At 37.9% G+C, this 21,282-nt stretch overlaps 2 protein-coding genes across 3 annotated transcripts in view; one reads left to right on the top strand and one right to left on the bottom strand.

Annotated features, from left to right (window-relative positions):
• spryd3 (SPRY domain containing 3) overlaps nucleotides 1–13,581 on the bottom strand; it is a 45,232-nt gene extending 31,651 nt beyond the window's left edge. Inside the window, exons 1-6 of the mRNA XM_007541845.2 lie at nucleotides 13,489–13,581; nucleotides 12,297–12,424; nucleotides 11,045–11,120; nucleotides 7,325–7,449; nucleotides 5,442–5,577; nucleotides 4,122–4,310 (exon numbers count right to left, since the gene is read on the bottom strand). Of these exons, the coding sequence (XP_007541907.1) occupies nucleotides 4,122–4,310; nucleotides 5,442–5,577; nucleotides 7,325–7,449; nucleotides 11,045–11,120; nucleotides 12,297–12,424 (654 nt within the window). The 5' untranslated portion in view covers nucleotides 13,489–13,581. The remainder of the gene's footprint in view (nucleotides 1–4,121; nucleotides 4,311–5,441; nucleotides 5,578–7,324; nucleotides 7,450–11,044; nucleotides 11,121–12,296; nucleotides 12,425–13,488) is intronic.
• A 553-nt stretch (nucleotides 13,582–14,134) lies between these two features.
• Nucleotides 14,135–20,970, top strand: igfbp6b (insulin-like growth factor binding protein 6b). Of its 2 annotated transcripts, XM_016665934.1 has the most exons (5): nucleotides 14,135–14,223; nucleotides 15,581–16,093; nucleotides 16,762–16,796; nucleotides 17,363–17,482; nucleotides 19,382–20,970. In XM_016665934.1, exons 2-5 carry the CDS (start codon nucleotides 15,757–15,759, stop codon nucleotides 19,493–19,495), a joined length of 606 nt encoding a protein of 201 aa, XP_016521420.1. In that variant the 5' UTR covers nucleotides 14,135–14,223; nucleotides 15,581–15,756; the 3' UTR covers nucleotides 19,496–20,970. The 2 variants fall into 2 exon arrangements, with proteins under 2 accessions (XP_016521420.1, XP_007541909.1); XM_007541847.2 differs by lacking the exon at nucleotides 14,135–14,223 and having other exon boundaries at nucleotides 14,237–16,093.
• The last annotated feature ends 312 nt before the right edge of the window (nucleotides 20,971–21,282 follow it).

Consider the following 21,282-nt stretch of genomic DNA (forward strand, 5'->3'; position numbering starts at 1 on the left):
ATTCTTGACTGGACTCAACTCAATAATGGGATTTCCCCATCAACTACACCCAGTGCATTTGCTATAACATGTGGCCAGTTGTAATAAGCAATAAATCAATAAATCAATTAATCACACGATAAATTTCTATTTGCATAATTTATAATTTTTTCTACCAAAAAATTGGTCTCGATTAGTTTTTTTTTTCTTTAGAGATAATTTTGTTTCGACTTCATAATTCTTTTTTTTGTTGTTATTTCTGTTGTTTTGTTTATTTATGTGGGATATTTAAAATGTCTTCCAGTTCCAGTGTTAAATGTTGATTAGAACTTAAACGTTTATCACTGCAAAACACAAAATCTTACCAAGTAATTTTAGTCTAGTTTCTAGAGAAAATTTCTTAATACACTTGTAATAAGACAAACTTACTTAAAAGTGACTTTTCAGCTAGAAATAGGCACTTGTTTTAGGAAAATAATTCCTTAATATTAATGAAAAAGTACTTGTTCTATTGGCAGATAAATGAACTTATAATGTGGGGAAAATGTCTTGCTAAAAGTGGTTTCTTGGGTCTGTATTTTTCTCTCCTTCAGACTTCAAGTGTGTTTTCTTCTGTTCTCTATCATTGTTTCTCCTCTATTCTTATCTCTCTCTTTCCTTTTTAAGTTTGTACCCCGCCACTCTGCCAATTTTCTTTTCCTCTTTCTTTTACATCTATGTGTCCATTTCATTTGACATAAATCCAAAACAATTTTCAGTCAAAGCTAAAGAGCTTGTCTACAAATAATCCACTGGATTCCTGACGCATTATTACAGTTACCTCCTTGAAAGAACAAAGAAAAAAGCTGGAAAGTCAAACATTTTTCAATATTAATTTTAAATTGGGTGCAATAAAAGGAGCAGTTTTCTTGTCTGCAGGATCTTTTCGATGCAGAGATGAAGTGAATGATGTTAAGCAGCCGTTCTGCTCAACTAATTCAGTCAGAATGACAGAGTGGTACCAGCTGCCCTGTTGTCGTTAGCGTCTGGCCCCTGAGCACAATGAGATTACTGAAAGGTCATTTTGTGGCAGAGCTGGAAACGCAGTGCAAATTAAGTTTTTGTGATTGAGTTAATTTTCATCAACTTTCATTAACTTTAAAATTACAATAATTGTATTTAGCTGGATCATTCGTCACAGCAATTTGGGATTAATAAAAATCCACAAATTTTCATTAATTTGTTGAACAAAGAGAATATATGAGTATAGACATTAAGAATGCAGTGAACTTAGAGCTCACAGCTGTAATGGAGCACGAAGCTGTAATGGAGCTCGATCACATTAAAGCTCAAATATGACCAATTTTTAAGGATCAAAATGGAACAGAAGAGCATAAGTGGAGGTCCTCTGTCCTTCCACAGACATGACTAAAGTCTTAATCACAAAACAGTGTTTCAAAAGTTTAATTGCTGACAATCTGTGCAAAACAACCAACCCGAACCTCCCCTCTAACTGCCTATCAGAAACTTTCTAGCTCAACCCTAGTCTTCAGAGATCAGGGACGGTGGGTACTTACGCACTAAATACCAATAGAGTGGAAAAGGCGACCAGAAAATCGGCAACCCCCCCCAACACTATGGCTGTGCCCCCGAGACAACTGCTCCAACCATATGATCTCGCACTACTGTTTTTGAGCACATGAATCCCAAAGGGGAGACACGTTAGGCCTACAGGGGAACCAGTTCAGATCAGACATAATGAATTGCACAAATCAGACAACAATCAAGACTTACCAGTGAGCTCATCAGATGAGATGAAAACAAGCAACTTACCCCAAACCAGAGAAAAAAGAAACAAAAAACATTTCCCCAAAACTAAACTCAAGATTTCCATACTAGCTTCCCAGTTAAATTAACAAACAATGTTTACTAATTAACTAACATAACAAACCTAACATAAATTTGAACGAGCCCCCAATTTGTTATGGTCCGGCTCTTAAACCATAACAAATGAAAGGGAAGCAACACCCGGGATAACTTAAAAGGGAATTTATTTAACAAAAAATCATAACTGGTTGGGGAAGAAAGGGAGAAGAGGAGAGAGTGGCAGGGAGACAAAAAGAATGAGCTGCTTAGTCAAAGAAAGTGGTGCATCTTAAGGTGGATCTGACGTCATCTGGAGACACTGGCCAGCTGCCTCCACTTCCAATCAGCACCAATTAAGGAGTCCAAAACATGGACGCTAGAGACCCAAAGGAAAAGGCCTTGGGTCGTAACAATGAGTATAGACATTAAGAATGCAGTGAACTTAGAGCTCACAGCTGTAATGGAGCACGAAGCTGTAATGGAGCTCGATCACATTAAAGCTCAAATATGACCAATTTTTAAGGATCAAAATGGAACAGAAGAGCATAAGTGGAGGACAGTTTATAGTGAACTCTGCATCAAATTGAGATGATCAACACATCAGTAGAGAGGAGGTACGGGTCGGTTTCTAAGCTAGCTATTTGCAACTTTTGTAAACACCGCCATCTATGAGCTCCAACCTTTGTGTGTTACACTCACAAACAAATTAGTTGACTCAAAGAAGTAGAAGCCATGAATAAACTGGAGAAAACAACTTGGGAAAACTATTTCAGTTGCTCTCTTCAATACTCCCGTCCATGACTTCTGAGGTCAATCATGGCGCCTCGAGTGATTAAATGACATAGTTGCAAAGGTTAACATCTTGTTGAACTTGTATGTTAGTTTTGTCTTATTTCAAGTGAAGAAATTAGACCAAAAATACTTGGTAAGATTTGGTGTTTTTGAGTGTGGGAAGAGATGTTTGGCAACAATGCAGATGAATCTTGGCTCCAAAAAGGAGCGTCCGTCCTCTGTATCGTAATGTAAACTGTTCACAAAAGCAAAGACTTAGCTGTAGACAAGTCACTACCATCACTACTTTACTCTGTGTTTTTTGTGCTTTTGAATGTGTCAGTGATGCCTCATCAAAAGCATACCAGTCAGATTTGCTATTTATCTTCCCGTCAACTTGCTCCCCGTTTCTTAATTTGTAAAGATGGCCATTATACGGAACAGTGATTACATAAACAGGAACGTGTAAAAACTCTTCCACGGTATAGGCTAAAGATTAAAGAGGCGCTGCGGGTGAAATCACAGGAGGAGCTTAAGAGATGCAAAGCATCTACTGCAACCAAACGACAGATCGGTAATTCCACGGAAACCACAAAGGCTGGAAAAGTGCTGCATGCACAGGCGCAAATCAAAATGGAGGAAATGTTTCCATGGTCCCTAAGAACACAACAAAGCAAAAATACTTAATGAAATCTGCAGCGGAGATGAGACTCTGCTCCTTTAATCCTATTTGGAATAATTTTGAATTCATATCCAACTTAAAAAAGCTTGACAAACTCATCTGGAGGCTTTTTTTTCCCCAGATGAAACCTTTCCTGTGTACTGTTATGATCACATGTTCAGTCTGAATATACACAGTTATTAGCAAAACTAAAACTACAGTGCTAAAACTAAAATGCAGATAATTTTTACACAAATTACTTTTATATTTGAACAAAAATGTATTCATAGGTATTTTTCTTCTTTAAAGTTAAACAACAATAAAAACCAAGACTTCCAATATATGGGAATATTTAAAATTATATACAATCAATACAGTTTTTTGTACAACATTAAATAAACACTATGATATAATCAATATCCACATAAAAACAAACAATATAATGAATTGGCTTTTAAGTCAAATTGTTTGCAAACATTATAATAGTGAACCTGAACGGTGATACAAGTTGATTGACAGCACAACCGAGATCATGATACATAAGACACAAAGTTTGTTTTTATGCAGCCAAATAAATCTGTTGCCATTTTAACAATCTGATGGCATTCATGTAATGTTTTAAAGCAGGATTATAATGCTGCAGCTGTTTAGCATACAGGTCATTTTTATTGTGTATAAAAACAGTCTCTAAATTTTATCATTTTATTATTTTTTTCAATTTACTTTATAATTCATTGTTGCTATTTATGAAAGTAAATCTTTTGACAATTAGACAATAATTATTCAGAGACACTGCTGGACAGAAATGATTAAAATCCATAAAAAAATAAAGGAAGTTCAACAGACGGCGTTTTCTGTTTCCTACCATGCCGCTGACTCTGACGTCATGGAGCCGTCCCCAGTCATCTTCATGGCTGTCAACCATCATCATGGTATCATCCTCCTCTAAGAGCCACTCCGCCCGCAGGTCGACCTTCACCTCCTCCCCCATGGAGTGCATACCTACAGCCGGGTAAAGGCCCTCAGACGACACAGGAACCTCTACTGAACCCACCTGGACAAGACAGACAGGAAATAAACTTAAAAAATGTCTGATAAATCAATAAAAACAACAGATGTATAACAAAAGTGTGTATTTATTTCTTTTTTATTTTAGAAAATTAAGCATTAAATGTCTTCTTTGAAATTCATTCTCATTTTAATTGTCTGGCATTTATATTGTCTGGCTTTATTATTAATATTCTGATAATTGTATTTGACTTTATTGTAAAATACATCTTATTCTGTGATATTAAATACATATTTTAGAAATTAAATGAGATAACAATATACATTTATGAAGGGAAAACATTTCTAAACCAAAAGCCCCTCTCTATCTGTCCTTTACCATCTTTCTTTCTCTCTCTCTGTATATTCTTGTTTTGTTTTTTTTTATCTATTTGGTATTTCCACACCTGTTAGTCCAATACATTCAGTTCGATTGGGAAACAAAATTACAACGTTTATTACATTTCCAGTTGCAGCAGTTCACTTCCACACTGCACTGTCAATAAAACCAAACTATTGAAAAATCTGTTCCCCTCCTCACCAGTGGTGGCGCTGTACCAAGCACCAATGAAGGAAATTACACAAAAACCTCATTTTCATGAAATATAAATCAAAATGGAGTAGCATCAGATTTTAGTGGTTGAACGATTTTTCTGTTGTCTTTGACAAAAAAACCACGAGACATTTCTCCCGCTAGCGATAGACGCATGTATTTGTTTTGGTTGTATTTACCCAGAATGCCAGAAGTCCATTTTCCGTTCACATAAACATTCAAACTGCATCAGAGTTCACTTCAACTGAACCCAGATCTGGGTTTGTAGGCGGACCAGAGTTCACATTTTTGGTTCGCATCAGAGTTTGATTACGCCTTAATGAATCTGACTTTCTAAGGCAAACAAACTAGAGTCGGATTAAAGTGGATCAAAAATGGCAGCTGTGAAAATAACCTAACAAAATCAGGAAAATAAGAGTAAGGAATCTAGATTCTCCTTTAATATATAGTTGGTATAAGCTAAAATAGATAGAAATGTCTCTTTAATGCATTTACTTATACCAAGAGAGTATAATTTAGTAATATTTAATGTTCATTTGTTTCATGCAGACATTGCAAACATTGAAAGCCTTGGGGAAAACTCACCTCTCTGCCATTTTTGGTGAAGAAGACAGTAATAAGACCAGCTTCTGTGTTTTCTGAGTGTATGCCGCAGCCAATGCGGTCACCACGAGCGCATTTTGGCCCAAACTGCTTTCCAACAGGGTTACCATTATACAGCCTGTAAGACAAACACATTAAACAAATAAATCCAGTTAAGAACAGAACTGATAACTAATTCTGGTTCTCATTTTACATGTAAAAGCTGACTGAAAAAAACAAACAAGGAAGCCCAGCAAATAATTGAGGGTTCAGAGCCAGACTGATAAGGAGGTTTTAAAACAATTGGGTACTCTTTCATCTGTATTCCTATAATCTTCTGTTGCATGTGGAGGATGCGTCATGAGTCAATGTCCCCCGTCTGGTCTGGACAGACTGCTCATAGATCATTACAAGGAGCTGCTTTTCACCCTACAGCTGTCTGCGCCAGAAAAACAGGCTTAGTTTTCAGTTTTACACAACGGCTGCCAAACTCTGCTAACATCATGAATCTGACTAAGCTCTCTAATAAACTGTGAAGCACCTCAAACTGCAAACAGCTGGTGGGCCACAGTGGTTTAGTCTCTGTCGGGTCAGACAGGGTCATGAAACTAGTCTGCATCCAACAGAAGGAGAAAACACTAAAGCTGCAACTGACAATTATTGTAATAATTGATTATGACAAAAAGAATTGGCACACACTGCAGATTTTTCATTTAACCACTTAACCATTTAAAAGATGCAAATAAACAATTCAACTCCTTTTTAAAATAAGAAAATAAACTTTTGTTCTTGCCTAAAAAGCAACAAGGCATTCCTTTAGCGATTTCTTGATCATTTGTAACAAAGAACAAATCTGCATCAAGTCTGGGGTTCTTTCCTCAAAACTGACTCAGCCATTTAAACAATCCTGCTAGAGATAATAACTTAATCCTTATGTGTTAAAAGATTAAGTATTTCCTTTGTTGTAAAACCAATACCAACTATAATGGCACAAAATGGTCAGTATTCATCATTTTAACATAATTTGGTGTAGAGTTCTCATAAAATTAAAATTTTATTCTCGTACTAAAAACAAACTAACAAACAAAACAACATGTTTAGTCTGGCCCTAAGCATGTTTACGGTGAATGCAAAATATTTCATCTCTTCCAACATGGAATATTGTTGTACATTTTGCACAAAACATTTTAAAAAGCTATATGGCTACTGAAAAAGAAGAGGCATAAGAAGCTCATAAGTTACAATTGCTTACAATTTTAAAAAGTTTTACTATGAAACATTTGCAATTTAAAATCACACAGACTGAGTAGTTTTGATTAAATTTTACTAATACAGTTAAAAACTGAAGTTGGAAATTGTTTTGAGACTTGCTTTTTGAAACATTATAAATGAAAATCAACATTTTGATGTGTAACGATAACACTTGACAAAATATAAAGATTCAGTTACTGACTGTATGTTCTGTGACTTTGTATTTTTATGATGTAAAGCACTTTGAACTGCCTTGTTGCTGAAATGTGCTACACAAATAAACTTGATTGATTGACTTAGAACAGTAAATCAATCTGCAATAATTTAATGTTTAAATCGTTACAGCTCAATTTATTAATCTGTTTTAATAATCAGGTCATATTATGCTGGTGCCAGTGAATTGTAGAGATAAACCATTAAACATTATGAGATTATAAACAGTATTGCAATTTATGATCCCTTGGGGAGGCATCGCAGAAAATAAGTGAGAAACATCGGTTAAGAATCACAGCGTCAAAGCGCTGAAGGATTACTGGTGTATTTTTGTGGATGTACAGCAGGAAAATGAGTTCGTCTAAGCTGATGCAGGAACCAAATGCTCCTCCGCTGGGTAAGGAGATCTGTGGTCGACTTACTTGCCGTTGTCAGCATGGTAAGCTACAGAGTATGGCAGCCAGCCAGGCTGGTGGTCCAGCCTGTAGAATTTAGGCACCAGGCCCACCGCGATGGTTCCCCTCACTCCTGTGTCCACTATTGTTACCTACAGATGCACGAAAAGATGGCACCAATTAAAGGTAATTTATTTCACAAATACAATTCAGGCTTGCTTGCAAACAGTTGGAAATGGATATTTAAATACAAATAAGACACAAAAACCATTCTCTTCTGTCTTTCTCAAACCATTTCCATTGGTAAAACATTAGAATAGAGCTGCAATAATTTTATTTTAGTTACTGATTATCGGATAAAGAAAGTTGCTAATTTAAGCATTTTTATACAACATTAGATATCCATAAAAAGATGCAAATAAACAAATAATTAAATTCCACTTTTAAGTAAAAAAATTAACATTTCATCGCCTAAAATGCAATAACACAGAATTCCTTTAGTGTCCGCTTGATCATTTGTAGCAGAAAATGCATCTGCAGCAAAAAAAAACTTCTAATATTAACATATGAAAAGTTCAGGTCTTTCTGCTTGACTTAATATCAATTCAGTGTATATTTAGAATTAACTGATTAACAACTGAGTAGCAAAAGGTGCTTATTAGTAGTTTTTAATATACTACAGTTAACAATTAATCATTAATTGAATTAGCTGATAGTTATTTCAAGAATTGATTAATCATGATAAAGTCGATTATTTGTTTTAGTTCTACATCAAAACAATTTCAATAAAAATGGTAGAAATACCTTTCACACTGTGTAAATTGTTTGCAAAACTTCTTGTTTTCAACAAGCGTCTTAGTCTAGTAGATTGCTGGAATTTTGGCCCATTCCTGATAGATCTACCGTACTTAAATAAAGTTCAAAGGTCACACCTTCTTAGCTCTGCCAAAACACTTTCTAATGTTAAAAAAAAATTGTGTTACAACTTTAATCTAAAAGTCAGTGAGATTCAAAGTAAGCAAAACAAAAAAGTGGCATCTTGGGATCACAAAGTCTCCATTTAGCTGACTTTCTCAGTTTCTCACTCGTCCTCTGGGTGTTTTCACACCTGATAGTCTGGTAGACTCGGTTCAATTAAGGACCAACGTTGTAACATTTGTAACATTTTCAGCTGCTGCGGTTCACTTTCACACTGCACTGTTTCAAGCAAGCCAAACCCTTTGAGCAACTGTTCACCTCCTTGCCTGCGGGGGTGCTGATCCAAGAACTACTGAAAGAAATGACACAAAAATCTCTGAAGAAGAGACTGAGTGCAACTTCCGTCTTCACAAAATTAAAACAAAAGTCATAAGATTTTTCTTTTTCTTTGGTAAAGACCACATACCATTTCTCATGCTAGCGCTAGGCTAGCTCGTTTGTTTTGCTTGTATTTACCCAGAATGCCTTGCACTGTAGTCCATTTCCTGTTTTGGGGCTGTCTCCGGTCTGCTTAATGTTCAAATATTCATTGGAATCGCACCAGCGTTCCCTTGAACCGAAACAAGACTGAGGTTTGTCAGACCAGAGTTCACTTTTTTGGTTTGATTGTGCATTCACACCTCAAGCAAACCAAACTTTCTAGGAAAACAAACTAAGAGTTTGAGGTTTTTTACGTATCTAAACCATGGACCAAAAGGTTTGGTGGTTGTTGTATCTAAGATAATTTCATTAGTAACAACATTAACAATCAGCTACCCAGATGTACAGCCAAACACTAAAATCTCATGTTCACCTTGAGAGAAACCTTGGTTTCATGGAAAATATCTAAAAAATGTATCACATGTTTGGACCTTTTCTGTCTTCACTTCTTTATTTTCAGTTTGGCACTTGAAAGAAAGTATTCGACACACCCTGTCATAATATTTCCTTTGTCTGTATGATTTAAATAAAAGTCACAAAAACATGAAATCAATCACATACGGTGCAGGAATTTGCTGGTAATGTGCCATTAGGTTAAAATGAGCGGGGGAAAAAAACTATTAAAACAAGCGAAATGGAGCAGCTGTTCAGCAGGAATCAAAGCCTGAAGACCTGAAAAAACCAGAGGAGTACTGACAGCCGGGGTGAAACGGATTCCTTGTGAAAGCAAAACAAGGAGAAATGAGGGAAGCAGTGACGCATATGTCGACAGAAGTCTGACCTTTAGCAAAATAAATGCTCCCAAATTTCAGAGATATCTTGGAAACTGACAGCATGTGCGTCACAGAACGGAGAATAATGTAGCACAACCTCTGGGTTATGACCCAGGTAAAATCTACTTGTTCTAAATGTCAGGGAGATCCACGAAGCTCAAAATGAGACAGTCGTTTGTTATCATCGTTATTGTGGGGGAAATTTGACATGTATTTAATCTACAAAAAGGTTAAATGTGACATACTAAGAGCAGTGTGTAGAAAAGATGCACAACGCCCAGTCACGAGTTATCCGACTGGTCCAACTACCACTACTGAGCCAACTTCAGCTCTATTTTAAGGTCAAAGAATCCACAGCCAATATAAATAGTTTTCCTTTTCTCTCACCCAAACATTACAGGGATGCAAATAATTAATTAACTTCCGATTAATCGTCGATTAATGGTTTATTAGATTAAATTAATTCCAATGGACTAACTTACAATGTCGCTTGCACCTTCTTTTAATGTTGTAGTTTGGCTGCCATCCAGCAGAGGGCGCCGCTGGTCATTACTAAGCAGAGCCAGTTGATACAAGATGGCGGGCGCCACAGAACGGTCCAAACAGAAAATGTGGGATGGAAAATGTGCTTTATGCGGTTCTGTTTTGAAACATAAACACTCGACAAGCTCCTTAAGTTTCATATTAACAGCGCTCATTCAGCCGAGCTGCGTCTCTGTAAGTGTTTCATATATTTTATTCTTTTCATCTTTTATTTTTCTATTCAGCTGCTAAGAGGCCATGCTTTAATCACGTTAATGTGAGAAAACCACAACTTTATGTTGTCACTGTTTAATACAGCTGACAGAAAACTATAATAAAATCTAATGTTTCATTATTATTATTATTATTATTATTATCATCATTATTATTATTATTAAGCATGTTATGAAAATATAGGACGGTTGGCCCTCTTTGTACAAAATTAAACTCAGGTTTTTGAGTAGTAATAATCTAGTGGATTAATTTATCAACTTTCGATTAACTTATTAATCGATGAACTTATCAATAACTTGCATCCCTATCTGTTACAGAACCGATTTCAGTTTCAGGGCTAGACATATATCTCGTTTTGGCTTAACTTGAAGTTCACATCAGGGTTAATGGAGGTCGATCCAATCAGGGTTTCCTATGATGCTCCAGACATTTCAGACATTACATGAGATGCCTTTTTAGCCACGAAATGGTCAGTGAGCGTGTGCATGAGTAATTTTAACTACGCAAATTACAATAAAACATAAATCTCACACTCACCCATACCTAATTTGGGGTAGTGGTTTTTCAATGGTGAGCTTAAACTCCTGGGGGGCTACTTTAAATTTAATATAAAGCTGAGAAAAAAATGCCAAAAATTGGACTGTAATGATTAAAATTGCTTGTTGGATGGAAAAGCATTCCTGGGCATAACCAGGGATGATGGTGTGGGGAATGTGGCTCACCATACCATGCATCAATTGGAATTACAGCAAATTAAACATAAACTAAAGTGGTCAGTTCACATCTGGCAGCTCAGTCGCAACACATCAAGGTGCCTCACCTCAAAGTAGCAATTTCCCTTTGATAAAGGAAGGCCAGCCACATAGCAACCCACTTCCTCGGAGTTCCCTTGGTAACTACAGGGAGGAAATTACAGGTTAACAATAGGCCCAGTTTCTGTTTGAGCTAAACATCAGCTCACTGAAAACCCTTGATCGAAGTATATTCACCAACATGGTAGACAGATGTAATGAGAAATGGGTCTAGGAATTATTCACCAGGATGCTGATTTGAAATAATAGCCACAAACATATTTTTCACAGTCTGTTTGAAGCATTTCTTTTGCATATTAGGATTTACTGGTCTACTGTTGTTGATTTTAACTTGTAAACAAGTATTACATTACAGCAATACAGAATAAAACTTCCACTTTTCTATTTCAGAGCTTCTTAGGTTTCCAGAGACTCTGTCAAGATTCTCAGTCGCTCAAATCAGAAACCTTTGGAGACTGCTGGAGTTTTTTTTAAGAGAAATTCATGAAAGGTGTGTTTCACAAGGATTTAAAAATAAAACACAATTATTAAAACAGGAGTTTTCATTCATTTTATAGTCATTGTTACTGTTTGCATCAGACACCTTAAGACTTATAACCAGTCCTTTGTTGCAATGTTTTTGTTTAGCAATTAAGCATTTTTGATAACTTTGACAAAACTTAGTGCATCTAGCTTTCCCTAGATACATTTTTCCAAATGCATTCTAAAGCATTAATCTAGAGATTTAAAATAAAAGTTGAAAAGCAGCAACTTCTAAGATTTATAATTTTAGAATAATTGCAGTGGTACTAGGATAAAATAAAATAAACATTAGGAAGAAAAGGAGGAACACATGGGAGTCAGAAGATTCAGCCAGTTCCTTCTGATCTCTTTCCAAAAGTGTTATGTTTCTCTTGTTTATTTTTTGTCCCACCATGTTTGGACGCCCAAGGATAACTACACAATCCTTCAAAAAGGGTTTCAGTTTTATTTACCAATCAAAGCAATAAAATTATAGGTCCAGCCAATGGCCTCCATCTTTTGTAAAAATATGGGCTCCAAAGTTTGGAAAAGTAATTCCTTAAACATGACCAAATGGGTAGAGTGGTGTATACTTTTGATAGGCCAAGTAAGGTCAGCATGTTTTAAATGTTTCTTGAAACGAATCCTGATCATCATCAGTCCTGACTTCTATGTAAATGGCTATCATTAATATTCATTAAGAAGAGAGGATAAATGACCATGAAAATAATATGATTACATCTTGACAGGGAGGCTGACCTAAGTGTGTCTCCATCCTTCTGCAACCTCATGCATCGATCCTGGGCTGGGCGACCATCTTCTATGTCTCGAATTCTACGCCTCAAATTGAGAAGGCATCTGTGGTGTAAAACATTGATGTCATCCATCTGAATGAAGACCAAAGGGGAAAAAAGAATAGAAAAACAATCTGTCAGGGAGCTAGCTTCGAGATATCAACAAGCTTCATATTTCTCCATATTATTCCATAATTTTCCAGGTTCAAATTTCTAGATATTTTTTCAGCATTTCAATAGAAGTCTGGACATTTGATTATAAAGCAATAACTTTGAACCTGCCTGAATAGTAGTGGAGTCTAATTATCTGTAGGTTCTACAAATACTGAAACAGCACTGTTGAAACCGTCAGCTTTATTAAAAAAAATTGTTTGACAATTCAAAGAAGGAACAGAATATCCTAAGCAAAATATAGATTCTCTTGTACAATTCTATACTTTAATAAAAATTTTAGTTTTAGTGTATCAACTTACTTATAGTGCAAACATGTTGTAAAACACCCTTTTTCTTTTTTATGAATCAGTGAGTCAGAAAAACAATACTGAGGAGGAAAATGGGACTATAGAGCAAGTAGAACTGTTGTTGCAGCAAGAAGGTCCTACATATTCAAAAGTCTAAATTTTGAGAAAAAATAAAAAAAAATTACCCACCTCCCGACCTCCACCCCACTCAGAATTTAGATTGTAATCTCAGAAATTTGGCTTTGTTCTCAAATTTATTTATTTATTATTTTTTTAAGTCTGACTTAATTGTTTTTTTTCAGTGACCCTAATCCTCTTCCGTAGTTTAAACCCTCCACAAATATTAACAGTGGAAACGTGAAATTTGACGGTGAGAAGGGGGCGTGTCTCTGTTTACATCCGACAGCCAGCATCCTCTACCAGCTGACCATCAGAAATAAAAACACGACAATTTATATTTAATCATCTAACACCATTATTCAACTGGATAGCATCTCAAACAGACAGCTAACGGCTCCTCGGTGGCGGAAGAATGGAGAACTTAGTGAAGCTAAATCAGGGTTAGCATCGTTAGCGGTTAGCATGGTGCGGTCTGGTTCTCCGTAAGAAACCAAAATTACAGATAAAATATATCCAAAGCAGAAAACCGTTCTCCACACCGTCAGGCGTTCAGGTAACGGTGAGTGTGTCGCTTACCTGTGCGCAGTTAATGAGGACAGAGACTTACTGCCGTCCATCGGCTAACCTTAGCATCACTCTAAACTTTGGAAACTGGAGTTCGGCGCTTCCCACTGACGTCACGGTCTCCTTCTTTTCAACAGCCAATAGGAGCACGAGTTGAGAAACCGTGTGAAGGGTTTGACCAATCATGACTCCCGGATGAGTGTGTATGCGACACTCTGGGTTCATCCTGATTTCATCTGATGGAGACAAAAAAAATCCTGATATTTATCACTATTATGAATTATTTCCTTCTCCACATTTTTGTTTCGACCAGTTTGCTTCAATAATGGCATTTTATGATCACTGGAGGTTTAATTACCTTAAAATGCATTATTAATAAAGCAATTATAACAGTAATTGGGGTTGCTTTAAACCAGATGGTTAGAGTGGGAATTTTTTTTGTTTGTTTTTTAAAACAGAAAAAAGAAATACTTTTTGAGCCAGATGGGGTTAGACTGGAACCAGAGAGAGACTGAACAAGGAAGAAAAAAGAATAATCCAAAGCAGAGTGGAAAAGAAGGCCCCTGCTGGTCTGGCAAGAACTGTGGAACATTCTCCTGATATGAGCCCTGCAGAAGCTTGAGAACTGATGGGAACACAAGGCGGCAGGTGATTTGTGCACTGCATGCCAAACATAATGCGGACACCAGGCGGCTGATGGTGAGGCAGATTTCATCCCCATGGAGCCCAGTGTTTCAGCAGGAACAGGTCAGTCACTGAGTCACTGCGCTCTGCTGGATCCATAGGACCAACGCCTGGCATCGAGTCTAACCCTTAACTTTCAGAATGTTTTATTTTCATGCTGTGTCATGGCAAAGCTGCTTAATACAGGGTGTTACTGCCAAAGGATCCACTTTGTCAACTTTTCCTTTCGAGCATCATAACTTTAATGTTTTTAACTGAAGAACTTTTACCATGTAACAAGGATATTTGAGACGGAAATATCTTGGCTGCAAATGTCATGCAAAATCTTTCTCACAAAATCGCAATTGATTTCCAGGTTTATTGTGAAGCAAAGTTTGTGTCTTTCTGCATCAGATAAGAATCTTGTTGTATGTCAGTTTTGATGCAGTCGATCTTTAACTGCATGGCAGTTGAAAGAGTCAGGATCAGTCGCTGCAAGATAAGAATCTGCATTAAAAACTGTGTGTACAATCCAAACTAATTGCTTTGCATGTTATTGTTTTAAATTATCTTGTGTACATTTTTGCAGAAATGACTCTGCTTTCCTATTACATTTGGAGCTGTAGCTGTATATGAATCAGATCTGTTTGTTTTGCATGGTGCTCTGGGATTATAACTGATGTAAATTGGCAGTATATAAATAAAACAGCATTGAATCCTTTTAATTCTGCTTTCAGCTGCAGGGACACTGCTGTTTAAAACTCTGAAGCTACATTTAGTGGTTTGCAAAGCTTCACTGCTCCCCAGGATGCATTTAATCTTCTCGATTACAGTTTAAGAGTTAACTTATATCAGTACGTGAACGTCTGAGTCGTTAAGTCACTGTTCTGTAAAGTCCTAAACATAAAGATTGTTAGGGATTATTACATTTGTGGAGCTCAGTTACATGTTTAGACAGGAAATCTTACAGAGGATTCCACCGCGGGAAAAAAACTTAGAGTTGGATATGCATTTTGCAGTGGGGGAACAGCATTGCAGTGGACGCCCATGTGCTGAACATTTATATTTGTTACCATGGCGAACCTTCAAGATGGATCTTTGACACTGAAATTAAACTACACAGAACTGACCAAGTGATTCTGGACGTGTTGACAGAGCAGATTAGCATGAATGGTGATTGGGTGGAGAGATTCTGATCATTTCTAAAAGGAATATAATCCACCCTTCCTTTACTCCCCCCTCCTTCTCTCTCTCTTTTTCTCTCTCTTCCTCTCTCTCTCTCTCTTTGAGTCCCAGCCCCTGAAGGTGTCATAACTGTGCTCTCTCTCCCTCTCTCTCACTCACTCACTCACTCACTCCCGATCACCGCCTTTCAGATCTTTAAAAGCTGGCGCTTTGCTGTGTCTCTCTCAATCTCCATTTGTGTCCTCTGGCACTGCAGGGGGACTCAGCCGGCAAAGCGCCAAGGAAATCTACTGTTTTAGGAGCAGGAAACGGACGCAGGAAAGCAGGGGGAAAAAAAAAAAAAGACAAGAGTGATATACATCCAGAAATAGCATCGACCACATTTAACTGACAGGGAGTGACAGTGTGCAGAACCTGAGACCTGAACAGAAGATGCCTCTCCTTTCTAACTTAACGGCTGTTGTGTTGCTGCTGATCGCCCACTGCGGATCCTGGGCCGGGGGAAGCCGCTGGGGGCCCTTCAAGGTCTGTCCCTCCTGCAAGGACCCCCTGGGGGCGGGCCGGCCCCCGAGGGACCACGACGTCGCCGGCAGCACGACAGTTTTGGCCCAGGGGGAGCCGTGTGGCGTGTACACCTTGAGCTGTGCCAAGGGGCTCCGCTGCGTGCCCCCACCCAGGGAGCACAGCCCCCTGCAGGCTCTGTTGCAGGGACGAGGCGTTTGCGCCAAGCACATCAGAACTAGTCCCACCGAGAGGCCCCACCCCACAGGTAAGACACAAGTGCATGAAATCACATAAAGACTCAGCTTGACATTTAGTGTTATATTACAATGGATACTGCACGCATTTCTGCAGACTCGCTCTTTTATTGCATGCATGTGATGCTGTGTCACCAGTTAGTGTCTAGCCAACGCATCTCTGGAATCACCATAGATAGAAACTCATTCATGATTCTGCTGCTTTGAAGAAACTATTACACTCTTGGTTCAGTTTCAGCATCAGTTTGCCTGTAAAGATGTAAATGCTTGCATTTATTTAAATGATTTTAGGGTTATTTTTTTAGCTGTAACACATCCAGATGTATCATCCATTGCCAATGCCAGGGCTCATGACAAAGATTTGTCCTACAACTCAGCCTCTCCATAGGGAATTCGGATGGAATGTGAAACTGTCACAGTGTCACCTACATCCTGATCAGGCTGCTATTTATTGCAGTGATCACCATCTGCTGTTCAAACTGAGATACTGCGATTAACCGGCATGAAAAAAGGGAGCGTACTGATGGTAATCAATGCTCAGTCACAGCTGGAGGTCTTCAGCAGACTTGTTTAGCGCAAAGATACAGCAGTCCATCGCAAATTGTAAAATAAATTGATAAATGGAGAGCGCTGCTGTTTTAATGTCACATTCTCATCATGGCGTTTCCTTTCCTCCCAGGTCCACATCCCTCACACTTTGGCGACCTTGAAAAAGTAAGTTTAAGCCCTTCTTGTATATCTCTGCAAAGTAAAAGAAAAAAAAAGAAAGATGCAGTGCAATTCATTTCCTCACGGATCCGCTGCTGTTCAGGGTGTTGCAGCGACATGTACACACGCTGCTCACACGCCATGCATTATGGTGCATGATGTGTGTGCTGCTATGCGGCAGAACTAATTGAGCATGATGTGAATCGGGAAAGTTTGGACTCGGCTGCTGCAGGCACAGATTTATTTCAAACAGAAGAGAAGTCTGTATGTTCAGAAGTGGTGTGTGTGTTGCTGAAAGAGATGACACAGTCACATTTCACACCAGAAAATGCACAGTCATTTCTGTGACCTGAAAAGCTGAAGCATTGTATAACAAAACGTTATATAATGTGACACAATATGTGACATCTGATACACATAAATGATCCTGCTTGTTACGATGCAAAACGGCTGCTAATCCAACACCGACGGAGGATTTCTGAGGGGAGCCAGCAGCTTTTAAATGCCACCCAGGTTCTGTCTTTGCCTCCCTGGGGCTTTTAAAGTCGCCCTCTGCATTGCTCTTTTTCCAGGCACCCTGTCGCAAGCTGCTCAACAGCGTCTTGAGGGGACTGGAGCTGACGGTCTTCCAGTCTGACCGCGACATCTACATTCCCAACTGTGACACTCGGGGCTTCTACAGGAAAAAGCAGGTAAAGGTTTCTAGGTCTTTACTCTGTTCAGTGTTGCACAATTTGCATGAGTGCATGGGGGATTTTTTTTTTTGTTATTTTACTCATTTTTACCCTAAATAAAATCCAGTAAAACCATTTATATGTGTGCAAACATGGTAGATGCAGCATCATGCTGTGGGGGGGATGCTGGAAATCCTAAGCAACTTAAAATAATGGAAATAACCACATTCATGTTTTGCAAATGGCCCAGTCAAAGTCCAGACCTAAATCCAAGTGAGGTAATGCTTTAAAAATGAGTATCAACACAGAGGTTCCAAACTTTTCCATGTCATTTCCCTCAAAACTGCATTAGCTTCTGACTGGAGATCCCCTTTGCAAATCCACAGACAATGCTGCTGCAAAATATTTAAATTAACATCAATTTTCAGAATTCTTTGTTCCTCGCTTTTATTCACTATCTGTTTAATGCTGCCTCACATCTTCTGATTTTAGTCGGCCGTGAGTTATTGAGGTTTTTTCCAGAGGCATCCTCCACAGCAGGGCTGCTGGACGGTTCCTTCTGCCTGTTTCTTGTCAGAAGCTTTTCCATTTCATGCTGCTACGCTAGCTGGAAGAGCAAAGCAGCTTAATTTTGAGCCAGTCAGAAGGATACGCAGTGTAAATAACATTTCAATGTTATATTAATTTACATTTTATAATTATGATTAAAAAACAGGTCAGAAATTATAGGTGACCCTTCAACTTTCTGAGCTTATCTAGCGCCCTCTTGTGGCCCAACCTTGAAAAACAAAACTCATCTAATGGAAGGAAGGATGGGAGAAACCTTGCAGTATTGATTATACAAAGTGTTGACTCGGACAGGCTTAACACAACTGCATGCCACACTTTTAAGATTTTCCATTGCTTTTTTGTCAGACCATCAGGTAAATCATCATTAAGTTTCATTTAAAAAGTCTTAAATTGTCCTAAGTTCATTGAGAAAAAAATGACTTTAAATTTGTTATTCATAGCTCTTAAATTTTGTTGTTGAAGGCCTATTTAATCTAAAATATTATATCTAGTTTTATTTATTTTTCCTTACGGGTCTTTACTATTACCCAAATCTTTGAGTAACTGAAACATTTTCACTACATTCTGTGACTCGAGGCAGTAGCGGCTACCGCTAGCTTGATAGGGTAAAAGCTAGTTAGCTTCTTTACCACCATCATGGCTAAATGCAGGTTTACTTATGTTGCCAGCCCATATGATTTATTTATTTAAGATTTTTTTCTTTTGTACATTTCAGTAGTGATGCAAATCTTCAAGCTTATGTAACATTCACATTTTGCACATTTTTGTACTTCCATTTGGGTCTCAACAGCTTCTAAAAATAGTTCAAGTGCTTAAAAAAAGTCATCCAGCTGTTTTTGTTTTAGTTGATGTTTTTTGAAGTATGGAAAACAAGCCGTTTCAAAAAAACCTCCTGATTGTTGAGTCATACTGTGCCGTTACCTAGCAACCCCAGCCGAGTTCTGCCCATCACCTAGCAACCGTATCTGAGCTCCAGCACGCTTAGTCAGCTGGTTTAACCACTTTATGCTCTGGAAAATGGCTGCTGGAAACATCTTGGAAACCACCAGCTACATTTCTGTTGGTTGTGCAGGAGGCTCTACTAAAGCTTTTCAAAGATGGACGGTTGTAGAATTGCGCTTCTGTCTTCAGCTATTTTCACACGAGAATGTAAATGTTTTGTATAACTTATAACTGATAGACCTGTTCAAGGAAGGCACCATTAATTTTTTTTTTTCTAATGGCCTTAATAAAGGTCTTAAAACGTCTTACACTTGATTTGGTGAAACCTTCAGAAACCCTGTAAATTCCAAAGAAAATACATGAAAAAGTACATTTTTGTGTCCATTTCTTTCTCTCTCCTCATAGTGCCGCTCCTCCAAGGGCATGCAGCGTGGCCACTGCTGGTGCGTAGACGAGCTTGGTGCACCCGTGCCTTCCCGTGCCAGAGAGGACGGCACTTTACCATGCGATGGGGAGTGAGGGACGCGTCTGCCCGACTGCTCTGAGCCTGGAGAAGGAGAAGAAGGAGGAGGTGGTGGTGGTTGATGGGTGGAGGAGCTGGAGCACCGGGAGAAGAGGGCGGGTGGCTTTAGCATGTGCTAGACACTGCCTGGACAGGAGGTAACAGGGATAAACCACTCCGTATGGGGAAAATACACATTCATGCCCTCTCTTTCGCTCTGTTTCTTGTCTCTTGCAGCAAGATACTCTCTTTTATGGTCAAGCATCAGCAACAGTAACATCTGCCTGAATGTCAAACAGCTGCAGCAGCGTCCTCTGCCTAGTCTCGGTGACATGCTGCATGCTCGTGTTAACGCTCCGTGAACTGCCTCAGCGATGATTTAAAAACAAAACAAAAACAAAAACAGCCACCGTATTCCCTGACTCTTGTCCCGGCTTTTCTCCTCTTTTTCTTCCTTTTTCACTTTTTAGGGATAGCTGACACTGCCTGTGTTTGTTATGATCTCAGTGGGCTGAAATACTGTTACACAGGTGATGTGACACAAAAACGTCTCGAAAAAAAAAATTTAAATTAAAAATGTGTCTCCCTCACCGTCCTCTTTCTCCCGCTCTCCAAAGATACACTGATATCGCCATAAATGACAGAAAAATACTTCTTTTTTTTATTATTAACTTATTTTTGATTATGTATTGCCATCAATTACTGCTTGAATCCTATAGTATCAAATATATATAGATATACAAATACATGTCAAGTCAGAAAAAATATCTATAAGAGTGCATTGGTTCATTCTGACTGCCTATCAGTTGTTTCTTTGTACATATGTTTCATTTTTGTGGTGAAGTGGCAGACAAAAAGCTTACAGCTGTTACTCTTTTAAAAAAAGTTGTAAGGCATATTTTTCTACACGTCAGTATAATATTTTATATATATAGATAAATATATATATGAATTGTTGATTTATTTAATGAAGCTACAATACAATGCCATGTATTTTTATATTGACAGCAGTTTCTTATTTAAATACAGAGATTATTTTATTTCATGTCGGGGTGAAGACGCCTTTTTGGACCACAATGCATTCATTAGAGCTCCATTCAACTGCTGTACATGACATGTAACGGTTATAACTCATGTTTACCTCTTAATTTTTCCCTTTTATTTATGTTTTTTAAGGGGTTAAGAATGAGAATGATTATTCTTTGTTTTATTTCGGCAAGTCAAAACATATTTTTTTTATTTCAGTACAAGAAAAGAGCAGAAAAAAATAAGATTTATTAGTGTTATGGTATGTCTCTGCTGCGTCCTTGCAAAAGTCCCCCAAAATCTGTGTGCTACTAAATGAAATTAATGCTGTTTCTGACCAATCTTGTTGTGCCAGTGTGTGTGCTGTGGTGATAGGTCTCTGCACAGAGGACCTGTAAAACATTTGCAAATACAAAAATAAAACATGACAGTAAAAATGGAGAAGAATAAACATATATTAATAGAACGTCTGGTGTTGAGTGTTTTCTTTCGTTTCACCAAAGCTGAGCCAAATAAAACAGCATCACTACTGTACCTTAACAGAAACTACCGTAGAAATAGAGTTGCAGCAATATTGTAAAAAATGTTTGTTGAAAGTTTTTTCACATCAATATGGGGTATTGATAAGGTCATAAACAATGATTAGTTCAGTTTTGCAGATACAGATTCTGCAGCAAGTAAGTAATGCCACGCTGTTTAATTTTATTTAATTACATGCATAATACAACTACTATCACATGCAGTAATATCAATATCAAATAAATTCAGAAACAGTTTA

Source organism: Poecilia formosa, unplaced genomic scaffold (assembly GCF_000485575.1).
Source record: "Poecilia formosa unplaced genomic scaffold, Poecilia_formosa-5.1.2 Scaffold637, whole genome shotgun sequence".
Classification (NCBI taxonomy): domain Eukaryota; kingdom Metazoa; phylum Chordata; class Actinopteri; order Cyprinodontiformes; family Poeciliidae; genus Poecilia; species Poecilia formosa.